The 17,730-nt window shown below is 35.4% G+C and overlaps 1 protein-coding gene across 3 annotated transcripts in view; it reads right to left on the bottom strand.

The window, feature by feature from the left end:
• The window catches only part of ADAMTS6 (ADAM metallopeptidase with thrombospondin type 1 motif 6), a 149,332-nt gene that overhangs the window by 64,431 nt on the left and 67,171 nt on the right, over positions 1–17,730 (bottom strand). For all 3 annotated transcript variants that reach the window (XM_061342659.1, XM_061342657.1, XM_061342658.1), the window contains exons 10-11: positions 15,184–15,330; positions 6,532–6,673 (exon numbers count right to left, since the gene is read on the bottom strand). In XM_061342659.1, the coding sequence (XP_061198643.1) occupies positions 6,532–6,673; positions 15,184–15,330 (289 nt within the window). The remainder of the gene's footprint in view (positions 1–6,531; positions 6,674–15,183; positions 15,331–17,730) is intronic.

A 17,730-nucleotide genomic window follows, 5' to 3' on the forward strand; every position in this document is an offset into this window, starting at 1 on the left:
GTAAATTTGTGTGAGTAATTTACTGAAACTAAGAGAAAGAAGCATAATCTGAACTGTAATCAGTGACCTCAAAGCCTTCTCCAAATGTGTGGATTTAGTAACTGCTGATTTGTAAAGCAAACATGGGAAAACGTTTTAAGAATCCAGGAAACATAAACTGAAGTTGAGGCCTTTCACAAGATCAAGACAAGATAGATGACAACCTGTAACACTGTATCTGAGGGCTCCATGACTTTAGTTTGGAATTTGGATGCTTGTATTTGCAGTAAATTAAACAAAGCTGAACCCATCTAGAGAAAAACAAACCCTGCAAATCTAATTATCTTCCTTTTGCCTAAGTGTTATCAATGATGGAGCCTCCTTCTGTTGTGTCATGCAGAGTTACATATAGCATTTCAAATTACATAACATCTAAACACCCTACATCATAATCATCATAAATAGCAACAATTCAGCACAATGAAAATTCAGCAAATATGAGCAAAGATTGTATTACTGTGCTGTTCTTAATATTTTCAACACTACTGAAAGTCTCCAACAAATATTAGCAATTTGGCCTATAATATTAAAAAATTTAAATGGGAAATATTTAACTATGATAATTTGGGAATTTCAATATTAGTTCATAAAATTTTAAAATGTTTATTAGGACTTTATCTTACTTCAGCCTGCTTAACCTATAATATGCGGAACCTCTTGATGAGCATTTGATAAAATAAAGCATACACATAATTAACTTGAATTGTAACTTACAATTCAGACCTGAAAAGCATCAACCTAGAGTACTTTCAGCCTCACTGCTGAAATACTGCTGCAACACAGTTAAAACTGGAAGACTGCAATTTTGGGTGAACTTCAGCAGGTTCACTATTTAGTTCAATTAACCACCCAAAAGTTACCATTTTAGTGCTCTGCTACCAAATGCTCATTAAGTAGTGCACCATGTTATGAATCAAAACATGTGGAAAGAATGTGGAATAGAACCTGAACCCTTAAGTTGTACATTTGTATTATGTTACCAGCATTCTTTCCTAAACATTGGGTGCTTATGTGAACAGTATAGAAACTACAGAAGCCCCAGAAGGTCAGTCACCTCTAAGTAGCATCTTCCCCTTTAAATCCATGTAACCCGCTCCCTTCTTATTCAATCCACGTTCTAGTATCTGGAATCTCCTTATCGCTTCTACTATCATCTAATGCACTTCTGCTTTGATCACTGGCTTCTTCCCCTTTTCACTTTTTAAACAGCTTTTGTAAGATCCAGACACATTTATGTTCAGTCTGTGTCTCTTGTGAAAGAGAAAATGAAGGAGAGAGCTAATGAGAGAGAGAAAAGGGGTTGGTGACAAGATAGTCCTAGGAAAGAATAAAGGGGTCTATGGGAACTTGCTAGAAAAAGGTACAAAAAGGATGTAAATCTACTTTAGGATTCAGAAAGGGGACAACTTCTGGGATTTCCTGTGGCTACACACATCCTAATTAAAAAAAAAAAAAAAAAAGAGAGAAGAAAATTTAAGTATAAAGCCAAAGGTGTTTCAAATGTTCTTAATTACAGTACAATCCTGTAAGTCCTTACACAAGAAAAACTCAAAAGTTTAATTTTCTAAACACAAAAGGCCAGCATAACAGTGATGACAGGTTTCACACCTGACCAGCAAGACCTTATGAAATAAAAAATAATGTCAAGTTTTATAAAGAAGACATAGTATAATACCAATACCTTCAGTTCTTCTCTTTGCCTACACGTACTTTGAACGCCAGTTTGTGAGCAACATACTGTAAAAACATCTGATTGAATTACTTGTGCTCTGCTAACAAAGTATAAAGCGATTTAGCCATGGCACAACATACGAAGCTGGGGAAAAAAAAAGTCACATTTCAGTGAGTTACTAACTATTGTGTATAATTCAACTGAATGCACAATCATAGTATCAACAGGTGAGGGAACTAAAGGGAACTGGTACTTGCAGTGCAGCGATACATAAATTACTTCTCTGCCTTTCCTTCTGATAAAATAGCTTCCAGAACCTGCTTCCACATACATCAAATTTAATACCTCTCTTTATTAATTTGGAGTAAATAATATCCCTGTTTAGTGAAAGAAGTGACAGCTTAATTATCTAACATTAAAGTTTGTATCACCTGACTACAAAGGTCAATTGTAATTCAGGCTATTTTAGAACCACTGTGTATAGCAATTTGTTTACTCTCGTGGATCTGGAATGATGTTTTGTTTTGGTCATTACTAATTCAGTTAAACTATTTTGTCTATAAACTGGTATGTGGGAAACTAGGAAGCAGTGAAGGTATGATAACTCTGTCCTATATTTCTGTAGTTAAGCCTTTTCAGCAAACTTCCATCAACAGTAATTAACTTTATGGCCACTCCCCATAACTCACTAAAACTTCCTAGAGACTACTAACACAAGGGAGCTCTGGGAGGCAGCAGGAGGTCTCCTTATTCTGAGAATATATCTTCATGCTGTCTGTTTACAAGCAGTAAGTTCATAGCTTGAACTCTGTCCTCCAAAATGCACTAACAAAATGTGAATAAAAACTGGTATTTGAGTTTAAAGCTATTTTCATTGGCAAACTAACTGGAGAACTTAATTGCAAACATAAGACCATGACAAAGAAAAGAGCTACCTGTCATCAGCTAAAATACATTACCCAATGTGTTAAACTCTAGTGTGAAATAAAAAGAATGGTCTTGCTGTTTTCAGTGAAGCCATATACGCAAAGAAAAGGAGAGTCTGCCCCCCTATCCTCCTACTCAAAATATTTACTGAGACCAATGATGGTGGAAAAGCATCAAATAAAAAAAAAATACTAAAAAAATTGTAAAACACTATCTCTGAAACCCATGCTAGCAGCCAACAGCTTTGCAGGTCATGAAATGCACCACATCAGTATCAACCATATGTATAAAGTATTAACTGCTATTAAAATGCCTGAGGTTTTAGCCTCTGTCCTAAAAACGTAGAGACCAGTTCTAAAGCAAAGCATTATTTTGAACCACGAAATCCGTAAGTTACTGTCAGGCATATTCCAGGTATTATTTAAAGTCATAAAACAGAGAAATTCAAAGTCAAGAGTGGAATTCTTTCTTGAGTTTACCCAGAGACAGCCAACAGCCAACTGTAATTAGGCAGATGCTCAAAGATTAAGGAAATACTGAGTCAATGAAAAAAGTTCTCCTTATACTCACCTAACAAAAGGACTGAAAAATGTTATGAACTGGCATACAGCCAGAGCAAAGAACTGGGACACACTTGACAAACAACAGAAGAGAATTCACATTGCGCCACCATAGAAGATGTAGCGTATACAGGAACTACACAAATGACTGGAAACTGCCTTGTTCCTAGTAACCTCAAGGTCTTCCACTGCACTGAACCCAGTAAGATACCTTGAAGCATGTACTGCCTTTAGGGAAAAGCTATGCAGCAGTATTATATGGTGAAATCCACCATTCCAATTTGACTCACTGTAAGTCATAAATCTAACATTCTCCTGAATCTGAACGCGTATGCTAAAAATGAACTATTTTAAGTAGCTTGAGACATTGCCTCTCAATTCTTTATTCAAAGTGTCTATTTCTTCACTTAAATTCTCTAAAATTGCTCCGGTGTCGGAAATGGTGGAAAGTTAAGTAAGAACAACAACGCATATGTAACACAGAAGAATCACTGTCTACTTGCTAATCTGTAGGGTTTACTTAACTCAAATTGCTACAGCATCTCTCTGAATTCTTGTCTGACAATGTGCTGAACAATACAGGGAAATGTGACCAATAGCCACAAGGCTTTTGCTGAAACAGTTCTGTCTGTAAGTGACTAAACAGTTTAATTAGGTCTAGTACTTAAAATAGTATCAAAACAACTACCAAAGAACTCCTTTTAAGGTCAAACTGTCTTCTTGTCAGTAAACACACACACAGAAAGGCAGAAACTTGCAGCCCCTTTAGTACTTTAGTTCTGATGCCTTAATTGTTCAAACACCTCTCCATGTATTTAACTTCAAATCCGTAAGTGAGAAAGGCTTCAGGCACATAAATGTGCAACATTCTTTGCAGGATTAGAATGTGATCTATGATCAAAAGCAATAAACAGTTTAAAATAAACATGCAAAGGGATGGGATGAGGTAATATGGGAGAAAAGACAATGAATACAGATTAACATTAAAGCTAAAAGGTTGAGGAAGGAATTTTTCCTAAATGTTAACAACACATTACTATATGATTCCAAAGCAGAAATAACATAAAGATTTTCCAAATTCCTTTAAAAGACAGACGCATCAGACCTCAAAGACTTGTAATTTTTTGGCAATTTGATTTGAAACTTTGACTGTTTCTCTTGTCATGTCTTCCTATTACAATTCAGTAAAGAACATGAGCAAGAGAAAATGGCAAGCCATTTTCTTTCAGATTTTAATATTTTTTAGAATTTCTTTCTTTGTGGGTCACTGAACTCCATGCTGGAAAACCTGCTCTACTCCCTTTTTACCAGGCACTTCAAATAAAAATGGCTAAAAGAAGTGCTAGAAAGAAATCATGTGTAAGCTAGGTCTACTTTTCTGCGTTTCTGTCCACAGTTGCACACGTCTGTTAGAATAAAATCAATAAAATGTTAATGGCATATTCATGGGAATAATACACCAATCAGGAACATTCAAAGCACTGCTTACTTTTGATAAGGAACAATCTGAGTAGAGTACTCAACTTAGCTTTTTCTGGTATTTAGATATAATTCCACTACTCAGTTCTAAAAACCCTTTCATAAATGAATAGGTCCTTCTCGTGTGAATATTTTCCATCCGCACTTCCAAAGACTTTTTACCTTTGAAGATTATCACTCGAAATCTGTACAATCATAGTAACCATGATCAAATTTTCAGAGCATTATGGCCATTGCAGATAATACTCTTAAATGTAGATGCCATTTTAAATGCTAATATTTTCTTAGAGTGGATTGTACCAGACTTCTACAATAACCTGTTATATTAATATTTGCAGTCTGAAGCCTATTATTAAAAATAGTGTTTTCTACCTGAGACATTTATGCTTCTGAGACATGCTCACACAGATGGCACACAATGCACTGTATCGGTTCAGACGACTGGTAATGTCACATGAAGACATTCTTTTAACTACTGCCCCGCTTAAGTATCAACCTTTTCTATAACTAAAAGGAATCAAACAAAAAACTTTAAAATCAAAAGGAGAAGGCAGAAAGCCAAGATTACCTACACATCTTCACTACTTTCAATTGCTTGTGGTTTAGAAACTGGTTTAAGAAAAAAAGTGTACCATGCAGCGTGATCATCGTAGCAATGATTACATAGTTTAATAGTTTGGAAAAAAGAAAAAAAATACATGTGGAAAAGCCAGGTTTTGCACATCATTAACTTTCCAGTTTAATTTAGAATGCAATATATCTCCAAAAGCTGTGCTATAAATCATAGATTAAATACCTGTAGATTTCCTTAGTCTGAAAATAAAGAAGTGTGTGTGGTAACAATTTGTAAGAAAAAAGAAAAAAAAAGATATGACTTATACGTAGTGACAGGAAATGGGGCCCTTCAATAACAGTGGTGGGAAGTGAGAACTTAAAGAGGAACAATAAAGACCAAAAGAGGTTTGATGAGGGATCAGCACTAGAAGACCCAGTGAGCTAGTCAGCCAGCTACATACAGCTTTTAAATCCTTTGCACAATGTGATCTGTCAAAGAGGCATCCCAAGAATAATATTGTATTTATCCCACCAGGGATATTAAAAATGGAGTTCCTTTGCAGCTAGCCTTTAGAGTGATTACATTGTTTTATTTGAATAATCTAAAAACTAAGATATTATTAAAACTAGTTTTAAACCACTATATACATTTTTGAGGTATATATGATTTAGACTCGGCTGATTATTTGATAACAAGCACAACAGAATGCATCCTTTTGCTACGTACTTTGGGCTGCAAGATTTTATGTAAATATTTATAAATTTATTGCATGGCATGGTGGCCTAAGCGTGCAGGTTTTTAGCTATTCAGTATTCTATTTAGCTGTGTAGCTTCATGTTCCTCTCTTCCCAAAACCGTAAGTCATCTTTCCAAAAAGAGGTGTGAAAAATGTGAGAAACAATAAACTCCATGTTGGGGAAGGGAGGAGGGAAGAGGGAAGAAAACCAGACCTGACAAATCAATATAATTAATATAACATGAAACTGGTTTTACATAACCAAAATCAGGGAAAATTCTGTTGTGCACTTTATAAGGAGCAAGTGTTCTAGGCTCCTTTTTTTCCCCTAAAGAATGCTTTTCCCAGCTCATAGTTACCCACATATCTTGGTGTACAGAACCCACAATTGAGAAAAGATGCAGCATAAGGATTAAAATGTACCCTTTGCTTACATATGATGACACCAGACATGCTACTGGAAATCTGTAGTCCACTGCTGCATCTAACTAAAGATTTGTTACAAAGGAATATATACAAATGACTAAGCAGAACACTCAGCATAAGGATTAAGACTTCTTACCCCATATTTACATTGGCGGGATGTTGCTCCATACTGGAAGCGACACTGTTCATCAGCATCATACACCTGACCTGGGGCCACAGCTGGATAAAGAAAGTCACGCTTGGGAGGCTCATTATCAAGGCAAGTACCACGGCCCGAACTGTTCAACATAAAGGACCAAATCAATTAGGAATTCTCCTGACTGTAAATCACAGTAATGATTATCATGTATCTAGTTCTTACTTTTAACAGCACTGGGTGTGAAACAAATATGACTGCAATAAACAAACAGTAAGATGCTACACCCATAGTAAAAAGAAAAAATAGAGGGAATTAAGATTTTAATATAATTTTTCATCGTTATTATTAACAAAAGTACTTATTTCAGATTGTGAAATGGATTTCATAAATCATTGTTTTTAAAAGTGTGATAATTTCTGAGCCACACAAGACTGATTTTCATTTTTGTTTTAAGATTCCTATTTGTTTTCACTGAAGAATAGCTATATTTGGTCATAGAATGGAAAATAAACAAATTAAGCAAATAAAGGAAATTCAGTTTGCAATTCTTAATGACCCTTCTCATCCTTCAAAGAGCTAAATACCATTTTATAGATATAAGCAATTTGATAGACAAAATTAGAACACATTTAAATGTCAATATGATTCAATGTTTATTGGATTAGGATCTTAACATGCATGCTTTTCTTCCATTTGAGTGAACAAAACAGTTAATGTGGTAAAGATTTTGAAGGATCTTCAAATTTATCTAATTTGTATGGATAAAAGATATTTTTATTGTATTAATAATATTTAGTCTTAAAAAATTCATATTAGAAAGAAGTTCATCTTCTTGAAAACTGAAATATTTTCTTCTTTTATATTCACTCTTTTGGTTGGGGATTGGTGTTTTCTTTCCAAAATATGTCCATATCCAACCACAATATTTTAGTGTAGTGGAATAAATAACAAAGAAAGCCAAATGCAGACAGAACTCAGCTTAAAAAACTTTGTACTCTGCTAAATATAATTATTCAGTTTTATTAGTCAGGGCGCATAAAAGAGGACAGATGCTTTTTAACTTTCATTTCACATGTGAATAAGTGAGGATTTTTAAAGAAATCTTATGCCAACACTTTAAATATTTTTCCAACATTCCTGCAAATTTTGCCAGCACTTATGGGTTTTTTTCTCGAATCTTTTCCATGCACCTTGCCAAAGGAACATAATTTCAGAAGTGAATGTACTACACTGTGTTTTGGAGATATCCAATTTTCTATACTTTTCATCTGCAGAAAAAAAAAAGCGAAAACCCCCTTTAACTACACATTTTATGTTCTCATTCTAACCCTATTCTATTCAACCCTTTGAAATACTGCAATAAACATTTTGGAAAAACAAAGAAACAAACAGAGGAAGGCCAACAGCAACTAATGCAATAACCAGGTAAAGATAAAAAAAAAAAGAAAAGATATCTGATTACTAATCCCAATTAATTTACTGTGATTTAACTACACAAACACCACCTCAGCTGAAATCTGTCTTTAAAATATCAATTGGCATAAGAAATAATGTAGTTGCCCCTTTCATTCCAGTTTACATTATTGCAAGCATATACATTTTTTAATAACAGAAGTTGGAAACTATCCTACATACTTTTGAAATATTTCAGTGTTGTATTTTGTGTATGAGGAGTACATGTTAATGATTTCAAGATGAAAATAACTCAAACACAATCTGATTTTTCTGCATTGTCTGGACCAAACTGCACATAAGAACATTGCTAAAACAAGCAGTGGGAAGTTTAGCATTTTACATCAGCTTGAGCTAGTATTGTATATAATGGGAACATTTCCATAGATGTGGTAAACTGTAGTCCTGTAAACAGCCAGCCATGGGCACAGCATTTAAAAACCCTTAAAATCTTTGGTGACCCTTTCCGTAGGCATATGTATCCCCTCATGGATTAAAGAATCAGATCTAAATTTTTAAATTCACTGAACCTGAAAATTAGAGCACACTTACTCTACGGACACAGAGTTGCAGAAAGTCAAAATCCTTGTAGTAAACAGAAAAATATGCCTCTTCCACTCTAATGCCAGAATATCCACCATAATGAAATAGTTGTAGCAAAAAAGCAAGAAAATGACTAGGCAGTCGTTCACTTACTAGCTGCATTACATCACCACCTCTCAGACTGAAAAAAAACCTGTCTTTCTTTCCTTCTGCTTCAGTTCTACTATTTCTGTCAGGCGTTAAAGAAAATTGACACATTATACAAACTTCCTGTGAGAACCTGATACTGTATTCTTTGAACTGAAATGTTTTGGAAGAGAAATAGCATGTGTTGTAAAACACACTGATAAAAAAAGGGACTTTCCATTGGTAATGAAAGGTCTCATCAGAGCTCTGTAAGTGATGAATATAGGCTGGGGACCATGTATGCTTGTCACGTAACTTCTACTGGACTCAGGCATGATAATACTCGAGTCTATGTCCTTGTTCTCTCTTTCTCTTTGCTCCACCAAAACAAAACTCAACATACTTGAGAAAAGTAATTTGATAAATCTAAAGAAATAAACCAAACGGGTGCAAGAACAGTGGTATCAGAGCACATTATAAACAGAGATCTTATTATCAATCTGGCCTATAAAAGTGAAAACAGCCCTTTGTGTAGATGTGGGAAAAGATAATAGGATGGAAAAGAATGCTCAAATACCTTCATCTCTGCCATTTTAGAACATTACTACTCACAACCACTTTTGGCGTTGTCATTTTATCTTCTATAAGAAACATACAAAGTCAAAAAAACCTACGGAGCATTTACATTTTTGAAAAGGGAGAGGATAGACCTTTAGTGTCTACAATAGAAATAAGGTGATCTCAAACTCATCTTTCCATCTATTTACTCCACAAGATACTACTAGTACTCAAAAGCCTTTCTGATTTTCTTACTTTTACGTTGATTTCATGAGGTTTTATGTAACACAGTGAGAGCGGTTTCAGTTATAAAATAGCTAAGCTTGATGTCCTCCATCCAGTATCACAGTGTAGGGGCTCAAGAGATTGTTGTAATGTAATCTAAACATTATTGTATATTTCAGTATCACAGGATAGCAAATTAATCCTCTGTCTGCAAGAATACCAAGTGTTCTAGAGCACTCTGAAAGCCTAAGATCTCAGACATGCTATCACTGCTAATCGATTGATCAAAATAACAAGAAGCAGGGATTCAATGATAAAAACTTTACAAACTGAACAATGCAAAACTGAGGATCGTCATTTCTATATAGATATCACTATTGTATCGAAAGACAATGAAGAGAAAAAGCAGAAACCATGGATGCTGACCTTTCCGGGTATATGTTCCTATTAGAGTACCTACTCCAAAATATCTCAGCAATATACGCAGTACAACACAACTCCTTCAATATTGAAGAAAAGATCCCCAAACACGGGCACTGAAAGTATGCTTTGAATGTTGGCTTATGGATAATAATGATGTAGACTACATTACAAACTACGATTACCCATCATAAATTAAATGTATTATAAATATTCCATTATCTATAATAAACAATCACATACATAAATATATCAATAGCATTTATAATAGCTTAATCAACTCTGTTACCAAATTACCCATAAAATATAGTGAGAAAAGTAAATTTTACTAACTATAAACACTGTGCATTTTATACACATACATACAAACCCAAGAATTATTTATACACCTACATATAACATTCGGTGCCTAACAAAATCCTTACTTCGTATCTTTAACATATGTTTTTAGAGAGCACCAGAATGTATTTCTGTACAGGTTACAAAAACTGCTTAAATTGACATTAATGAATAAACACTGCAAACTCAAGCTCAAGAGTCTATAGATATTAGCATAAATATTTGCAGAAACAGAGCATAAGTAATGGAAGTGTGATTTGGAGTGGTATGTTTAAAATGAACCAGAGCAGGATTACTAAATGAAAATATTCTTGAATGATAGGGAAATGAATATATAGATGTTAATTTATCACTCACTCTCATAACAAATTCTACTGCTTCCCAATCTTTTATGCAAGGCTGAATCTATGTCTTAGTATATATTTCATATGAAAGACTAATTTTGCACAATCTTTTCATAATACTCAATTTTTTCTTTTGTTTGGTAGTAGAAAATTTGCCATTTCCTTAATGTATACTTTACTCCACAATATAGCCTGTGTTCAAAGTGGTCTTCTATTCATTGGAGTAATTACCAAGCAGCCATACCAGGAAAAATGTATTGGTCCATCTATCAAAATCATCCACCTGCCAAAATCTATCTGGCCTTGGAAGTGTGGGATTATACTGAACTACAAAATTTTGGGCCAATTTATTGTTCTGTATTTATTTAATCTAACAGTTAATGAGAATCTGCTGTGATTTTGTCCTTCACAATTTCTTTAAATATTGTTTACCTGGATGTGCTTGGACCGAGGTTCTTTTGGCTCCTTTCCAGAGTCAGAAAGGTGTAGTCTCAGACATAAATCCTGCTGCATGGCAATCCTAGAGACTCTCCCAAGAATTTCCTGTGATACATATTACTTATTCAAATAATCTGAAGACTCTTGGTTCTTCTCCAATCATCTTCTAAAAACAATCCTGCCTTTGAAAGACAAAAGTTGGCCATCTGGCTTTTTCTAACAACTTCTTGTATCTGATCCTGACATAATTAACAAACAACAATTCCAGAAAGCACCAGATTTTGTCATTACAAAACATAAAAATAACTGAATAAAAAATTCTAAGCAAAAAGTTCTTTGTATCTAGCTATCTCCATGGCTCTACAGACAAACTGCATAAAACACATGCCAGATATAATGCAACTTGCACATTATATAATTATATATATACCTATGTATGCACGCTGCACAAAACGAGATTTATACTATTTGCTTTCTAGTCACAAACAGTATTTTTAGGCTTAGTTTTTCTCCTATAAACAGATATTAAGGGCTTCTATTCCTCTCACAGGGATATCTGTTTTCAGACACTGCTCTCAAACCCTTCAATCCTCTGTATTTTTGCATTTAATTCCATAAAAGTTTAGTGAAATTTAAAGCCATTGTAAAGCACTTATGAACAACTCAGTTGATAAACTGAATTCGGTCAATCTTTCAGTCTAATATAAAGCTTAAGACAACAGCTATTACGTGCTAGAAGGAATGTTCACCCCAGAACAAAATTATTTTCCTTGGCCATTTCAGAACCTGGCTGGCCATCCTTCTTGAGGTCCTAATAGATCTATTTGCAGTATATAGCTTTGCTTTGTCTCACTGTCATCCTTTGAGTCATATTTATCCTCTGCCCACAACTCTGCAAAATAAATTGCTTTCCCAACTAGTGCCTGACTGAACTGATACCTTGCAAGTGATCTTTAATGGCTATTCCCCAGTAGCCTCAGTCTGGAAAATTTGTTTCTGGGTGTAGATTTAAGAAAGCTGTGAGGAAGAGAAGGATGAAGGTGAGGTTGTACTTTGACTGTCACCAGGATGACTTCTGCTTCAAAATACTTTTGTCTCATCATAAAGGACAAAGGGGTATCTACACTATAAAATGGCACACAGTGCAAAACAGCTGTAACAAGTGGTGAGCCAAGCTGGTTAACTGGTAAATCCACATTAATCTACCTTACCACGAAATACTGTGAACATGTGATTTCTAGCGAAATTCATTCCAGCTGCATTATCCTCATGCCATGACAGCCCTGCCCAAACCTGTATCCAGACCCTAGCTGGTAAATTTTGGTGTTGTGGAATGTCACACAGACTCACAGACTCAGTTTTCTGCTTCCATATCTGCATTTCATCCCATCATGTTCTATCTTTCTTGTTAGACACAGCTAAATGTATCCTAAACTAGCCATACTCATATAGCACAGAATAAAACCCCCGAACAAAAAAAAAAAAAAAAAACAACTTTTTTTTTTTTTTGTCTGTAGGGTCCTGTCCAAGCTGTTTTCCCATTCTTGAGGTAAAACAAAAAGAAGGCAGAAGAGTCTAATCTATGTGGAGACACAGATGACAACATCTTGAGGCTTTGCCTCTACAGCATTTTCCTCATCTGTTGTTAAGTTATGAAGAACCATTAAAAAAAATCTGAATCATTTTTCCTGCCTGCATGCAGACTGCTCTGTTTTTATAAGAGCAGTCAGGGAATTGCTACCACATGAAACTTGCTATTTTAATTTGCTTCTTTCCTCACTGATAATTACCTGCAACAGAAAAGTACCTGCTCTTACAGCTATTCTGTCTTGAGGAAAGGTGTGAATTAGTAAAGAGAAGTGATAAAGGCCTCTGACAGTTGTCCTCCAGGTACATGTGTAACTATCTCAACAGCTTCCTGCTGTCATTGAGATGACACGAAAAGCTAGGGAGAAAACTAGAAACTGGAGAAAAAAAAACTACAATTTTACAGACTACTCTACGAAATAATAAAACAACCATTTTAAGGAAAAATATCAACTCATTTATAGATTATTAAAACTGTAGCATAGACTCATAATTAATACAGAATGTTTGAGAAATTTGACATTTTAAAAAACAGATTACAAAGTAAGTTGGCTCTTAATTATTTGGCACAATATCTTATACAATGTTAAAAGATAATCTTAATTGCAATATGTAAAATAATGTTTAACCAGAGTGGCTTTGAAAAAGATAACATCTACAGCCAAGTTAAAAATATATAGCTAAAATATTATAAAGAATTTATTATTGATGCTGCCACATTCAGGCTGAGACTGTGAGGGAACTTCATGTGCAAATATTCAGTCCTATTTTATCTGCAGCATAACACAAGCCACAGAATTTTACCATGTTTCCTTCTCTAAACCCATAAATAAGAAATGACTTCTTAACTATATGTTTAATTATGTCTTCATCAATAGACAACTTGTTATGAGGACAACTATGAGATCAAAATGGACCTCAAAGGAAAGCAACAAAGAGAAGTAAATGAGACAGAGAATGACAGAACCGTAACAGTAAGAAATAAACCCCCAAATTTTACAAGAAAATACCTGAACTGTTATATTAGTCAGAACTACAAAGCTATGAAATAATCTCCCAGAAGTGAAGTGAAAACCATATTCTTTGTCATAGTTAAAACTAGGCTGCATGATATATTAGAAATACCACTAATGGGAAGTGCTGAATTAACACAGATAACTGGACATCACTGATGAAGGATTGTGGTGAAAAGATAAAACAAAACTACCCTGTACATTTATTTTTTATAATAGTAGTGTTAAATATATATATAAACAAAGTATTAAATTAATATATATATAGACCTCCAGAGAAAATACATTTATATAGTGAGAAATGTGTATCATGCATATATATGACTTTACCCAGTATGCTTTATTTTATTCAACCCTCATTTTAAAACACTGATACAAAAACTGTATGGGTGCACAGTTCAGCAGGGTGATTTAAAATGCCTTTACCTGATACAATAGCTGAAGAGATGATTTTTCCCTCTGAACAACACCAACATTAAACATTTGCCTCTGGCCACTGACTCTATAGGAGCTACAACACCTCTTCAGACCAATTCAGTGACCCTCTGTATTGCACGGGAAACTACATTTGAACCCATCTGAAGAAAATGTATTGGTCTGGATGGCTCCACTTAGGTAAGATTCAGAATACAGCACTTTATTGTGAGGTTAGATCCCTTAAAGAGGAAGGGAAACTAATTTTGCTCTTAGTAGTCTCATAGTTAGACAACTTCAGTGATTTAAGTCCATCTCCTAAAACAGTTACGTGTTTTCATTAATGAACAACCTTTATTTCTTGAAGAAATTATTACATTAATGACACTGAACCTACAAACCAACTGCCATTTGCTCCCACAAAGCCTGTATTACGCCATTTAAAAAAATCCTGTTATTAATCTGTTTTCAATGAACTCACAGTTCTGTTTGTCTTCCACAAGTGAAAATATATATAAAGGCTTTGTTATGCATCATATATACCAATGCATACATTGGTATGAGCATGGTGTCAAGACCAACATATTTTGGCTTTTATTTTTTTTTATACAGAAGTAAAATTACAGGTAGTAATGTACTTGATAAAAATCACCACAGAAGTATAGGTCAGCACAATTTTAAGGTATTAATATCGAGATCTATGACATCCTCCCATATAATCTTTTTATAGTCTCACCGACAGTACCAAAGGACATTGACAGATGAAACCCCACAAGACTGCATGAAAAAAATCTGGACAATGAAACATACAAGTAACAGGGCAACAGGGCTATGGCTCTGCTCCCTTCTTTAGATTGCCTCACATTTGCATATTTAAAAACAATGCCCCTCGTTCACAAATTCCACCTTACTCTATTTCTCAGATTAATGAAGTAACAGGATACAATCAGCACTTCAAAACGTTTTGCACAGATTAATAATGAGAACTGAAAGGTGGGAATGGAGCAGAGACTTTTGCCGTTACACAGAAAAGGTGGTTTACAAAATAAAAAAATATAGTGACTTGCTGTATTTATGTCAGTTCATTCTCTAAATGTAAACCGTAAGAACAGGTCACTGAATCTCAACTATTTATTCTGAAAAGTGTCAATTTTTTGAAAACTCATGATTTTTCTTGGGAGATTACTTACTCTAAAAAGCTGGTGATGTAATCCCGACTACAGGTTGACCAAGAGAAAGGGTTGGTGTTTGCTGTAATATGAGCTGCCATTAGTTTTGCTGCTTCATGACCTTTGGTCCCACAGGAATTTCCAATTCCATCATGATTCATACCAAAACTGCCCAAAAGAAGACAGAAATAACTTGTTACTTTTCTGTAGCATCAGACATCTCTTAAAACTTAGTCACCTTTACAAAAACCGCTTTATATCAACAAGAACATACTTAGTACAGGGGATGTCTTTAGCAAAGAAACAGAATCAGCTAAGTTCTGTTTAGTTTATTCAAATCTCAGAATACTGCACAATTACATAACTTCCACTTTCCCACAGAGTTTTGGAAGCATTTTACTTATTTTATAAAGCTTTTAAAGAAAATTAACAATATTCTTGCAAGATAAATACAGAGCACTCAGTCCTTATTTGGTATTGTACCTAGATAAGGAGTATACATTGTGGCACTGGCACATGGATTGGTAAACAAGTGTAAATACAGAATAGGTGATGTTGCCCTAACAGTACAGTATAGGCACACAGGAGCCAATGGTAATTCAAGCAGAACATGGCGTTTGTAACTTCCAGTGCCATGCTGTATGTGCACTCCCTCCCTGTATCCGCTCACACAGTGATTTGGAGCACTTCTATTACAGTTCTGCTTTGGCATGGAACATTGGAAACAAGATGACTAAAAATCAGCAAAAAAATACAGTTAGAAACCTCTGGGTGGCATTTGGCCAACAGATTTCCAGGCAACAAATCAGTTAACCTTCAGCAAAGATGATATGACTCCAGAAAATGACGTAGGGCGAAAGAATCCTCATGTTAGAAATCCTGCACTACTTATGTACTTGGATATATAAACTACTTACATACTTATATACTGCACTATTATATACATGGAGCTACAGCTTTAATAATCTTTATTATTAGCTATTAGCTATAGCTTTAATTAATCTTTAACTTGATCATCAACCATAAAATTAAAACTAGAAGTTATAGAGCATTTTCTTGGAAAGACTTTCACTACAGAGACTAGTTAAATTATTACTCTTACTCCTAAAAAACAACAACATATGCTTGATTAGTCTGACACAAACCAAGCAAATGAACAGAATATTTCTTAATAGCATACACACCCCTAAAAATCCACTTTCTTAGTCTGCCTTTTATTTCCATTCAACCCCTTGGGGGGAAAAAACAGTGGGATTAAGTGCATCCTCAGCAAGTTTGCCAATGACACCAAGCTGTGTGGTTCCCTTACTACGCTGGAGGGAAGGAACACCATCCAGAGGGACCTTCACAGGCCCGAGAGCTGGCCAATGCCAACCTCATGAAGTCCATTCAACAATGTGAAGTGCAAGGTTCTGCAATCCCAGGCACAGTTACAGGTTGGGCAGAGAAGTAATTTGGAGCAGCCCTGTCTTCAGAAGGACTTGGGGGTCCAAGAAACTGAATATGAGCCAGCAGTATGCACTTGGAGTCCAGAAACCAACCATATCCTGGGCTGCATCAAAAGTAGCATGACCAGCAAGTCAAAGGAGGTGATCCTGCCCCTTTATTCTGCTCTCATGGGACCTCATTTGGAGTATTCTGTACAGTTCTGGTGTCCTCAATATAAGAAGGACAAAGAGCTGCTGGAACAAGTCCAGAGGAGGGCCTCGAGGATGATCAGGGGACTGGCGCGCCTCCCCTGTGAAAACAGGCTAAGAAAGTTGGGGCTGTTCAGCCTAGAGAAGAGAAGGCTGCATGGAGACCTCAGAGCAGCCTTCCAGTATCTGAAAGGGGGCCTACAAGGATGCTGGAGAGGGACTCTTTATTAGGGACTGCAGTGATAGGACAAGGGGTAAACTCAAACAGGGAAAGTTCAGGTTAGATATAAGGAAGACGCTCTTTATCCTGAGGGTGGTGAGTTCCTGGAACAGGTTGCCCAAGGAAGTTGTTAATGATCCATCCCTGGCAGTGTTCAAGGCCAGGCTGGACAGAGCCTTGCGTGACATGGTCTAGTGTGAAGCACTCCTGCCCACGGCAGGGGGGTTAGAACTAGCTGATCTTAAGGTCCTTTACAACCCAAACCATTCTATAATTTTATAATTATCAAAAAGGCACCACTTCATTGTCTGACGGATATCTCATTATGGAATACCTAGTCTGTAGCAATGCCTGCATGTACCTAGTTCAACATGCAATATTTCATAAATGCAGAAAGCCATATGCTACATTAGAGACATGGAAGGTCTGACTGAAACCTTGGATTATTATACAAAGCATTTTTTAATATCACATACAAAAAAATACAGCTTCATAAACAATGTCTAGTTAATGTATGTATTATAATGAAACATTCAGACCACTGTTAATTATTATGATCAGTCTTCACTATTGATACATATTTTGGCAGTGAAGAACTTAGATGTGCAATGCAACAAACTAAAACAGAATTTTGCAGTGAAAGATATGCTTTACCGACCTAGTTTGCAACTGCCATAAGCTCGTAGAATTAGGGATATTTCATATACGAAC

This window comes from Neopsephotus bourkii, unplaced genomic scaffold (genome assembly GCF_033783945.1).
Source record: "Neopsephotus bourkii isolate Nb327-2 ecotype Australia unplaced genomic scaffold, CSIRO-AGI_Nbou_v1 NB_1810, whole genome shotgun sequence".
NCBI classification, from domain to species: domain Eukaryota; kingdom Metazoa; phylum Chordata; class Aves; order Psittaciformes; family Psittacidae; genus Neopsephotus; species Neopsephotus bourkii.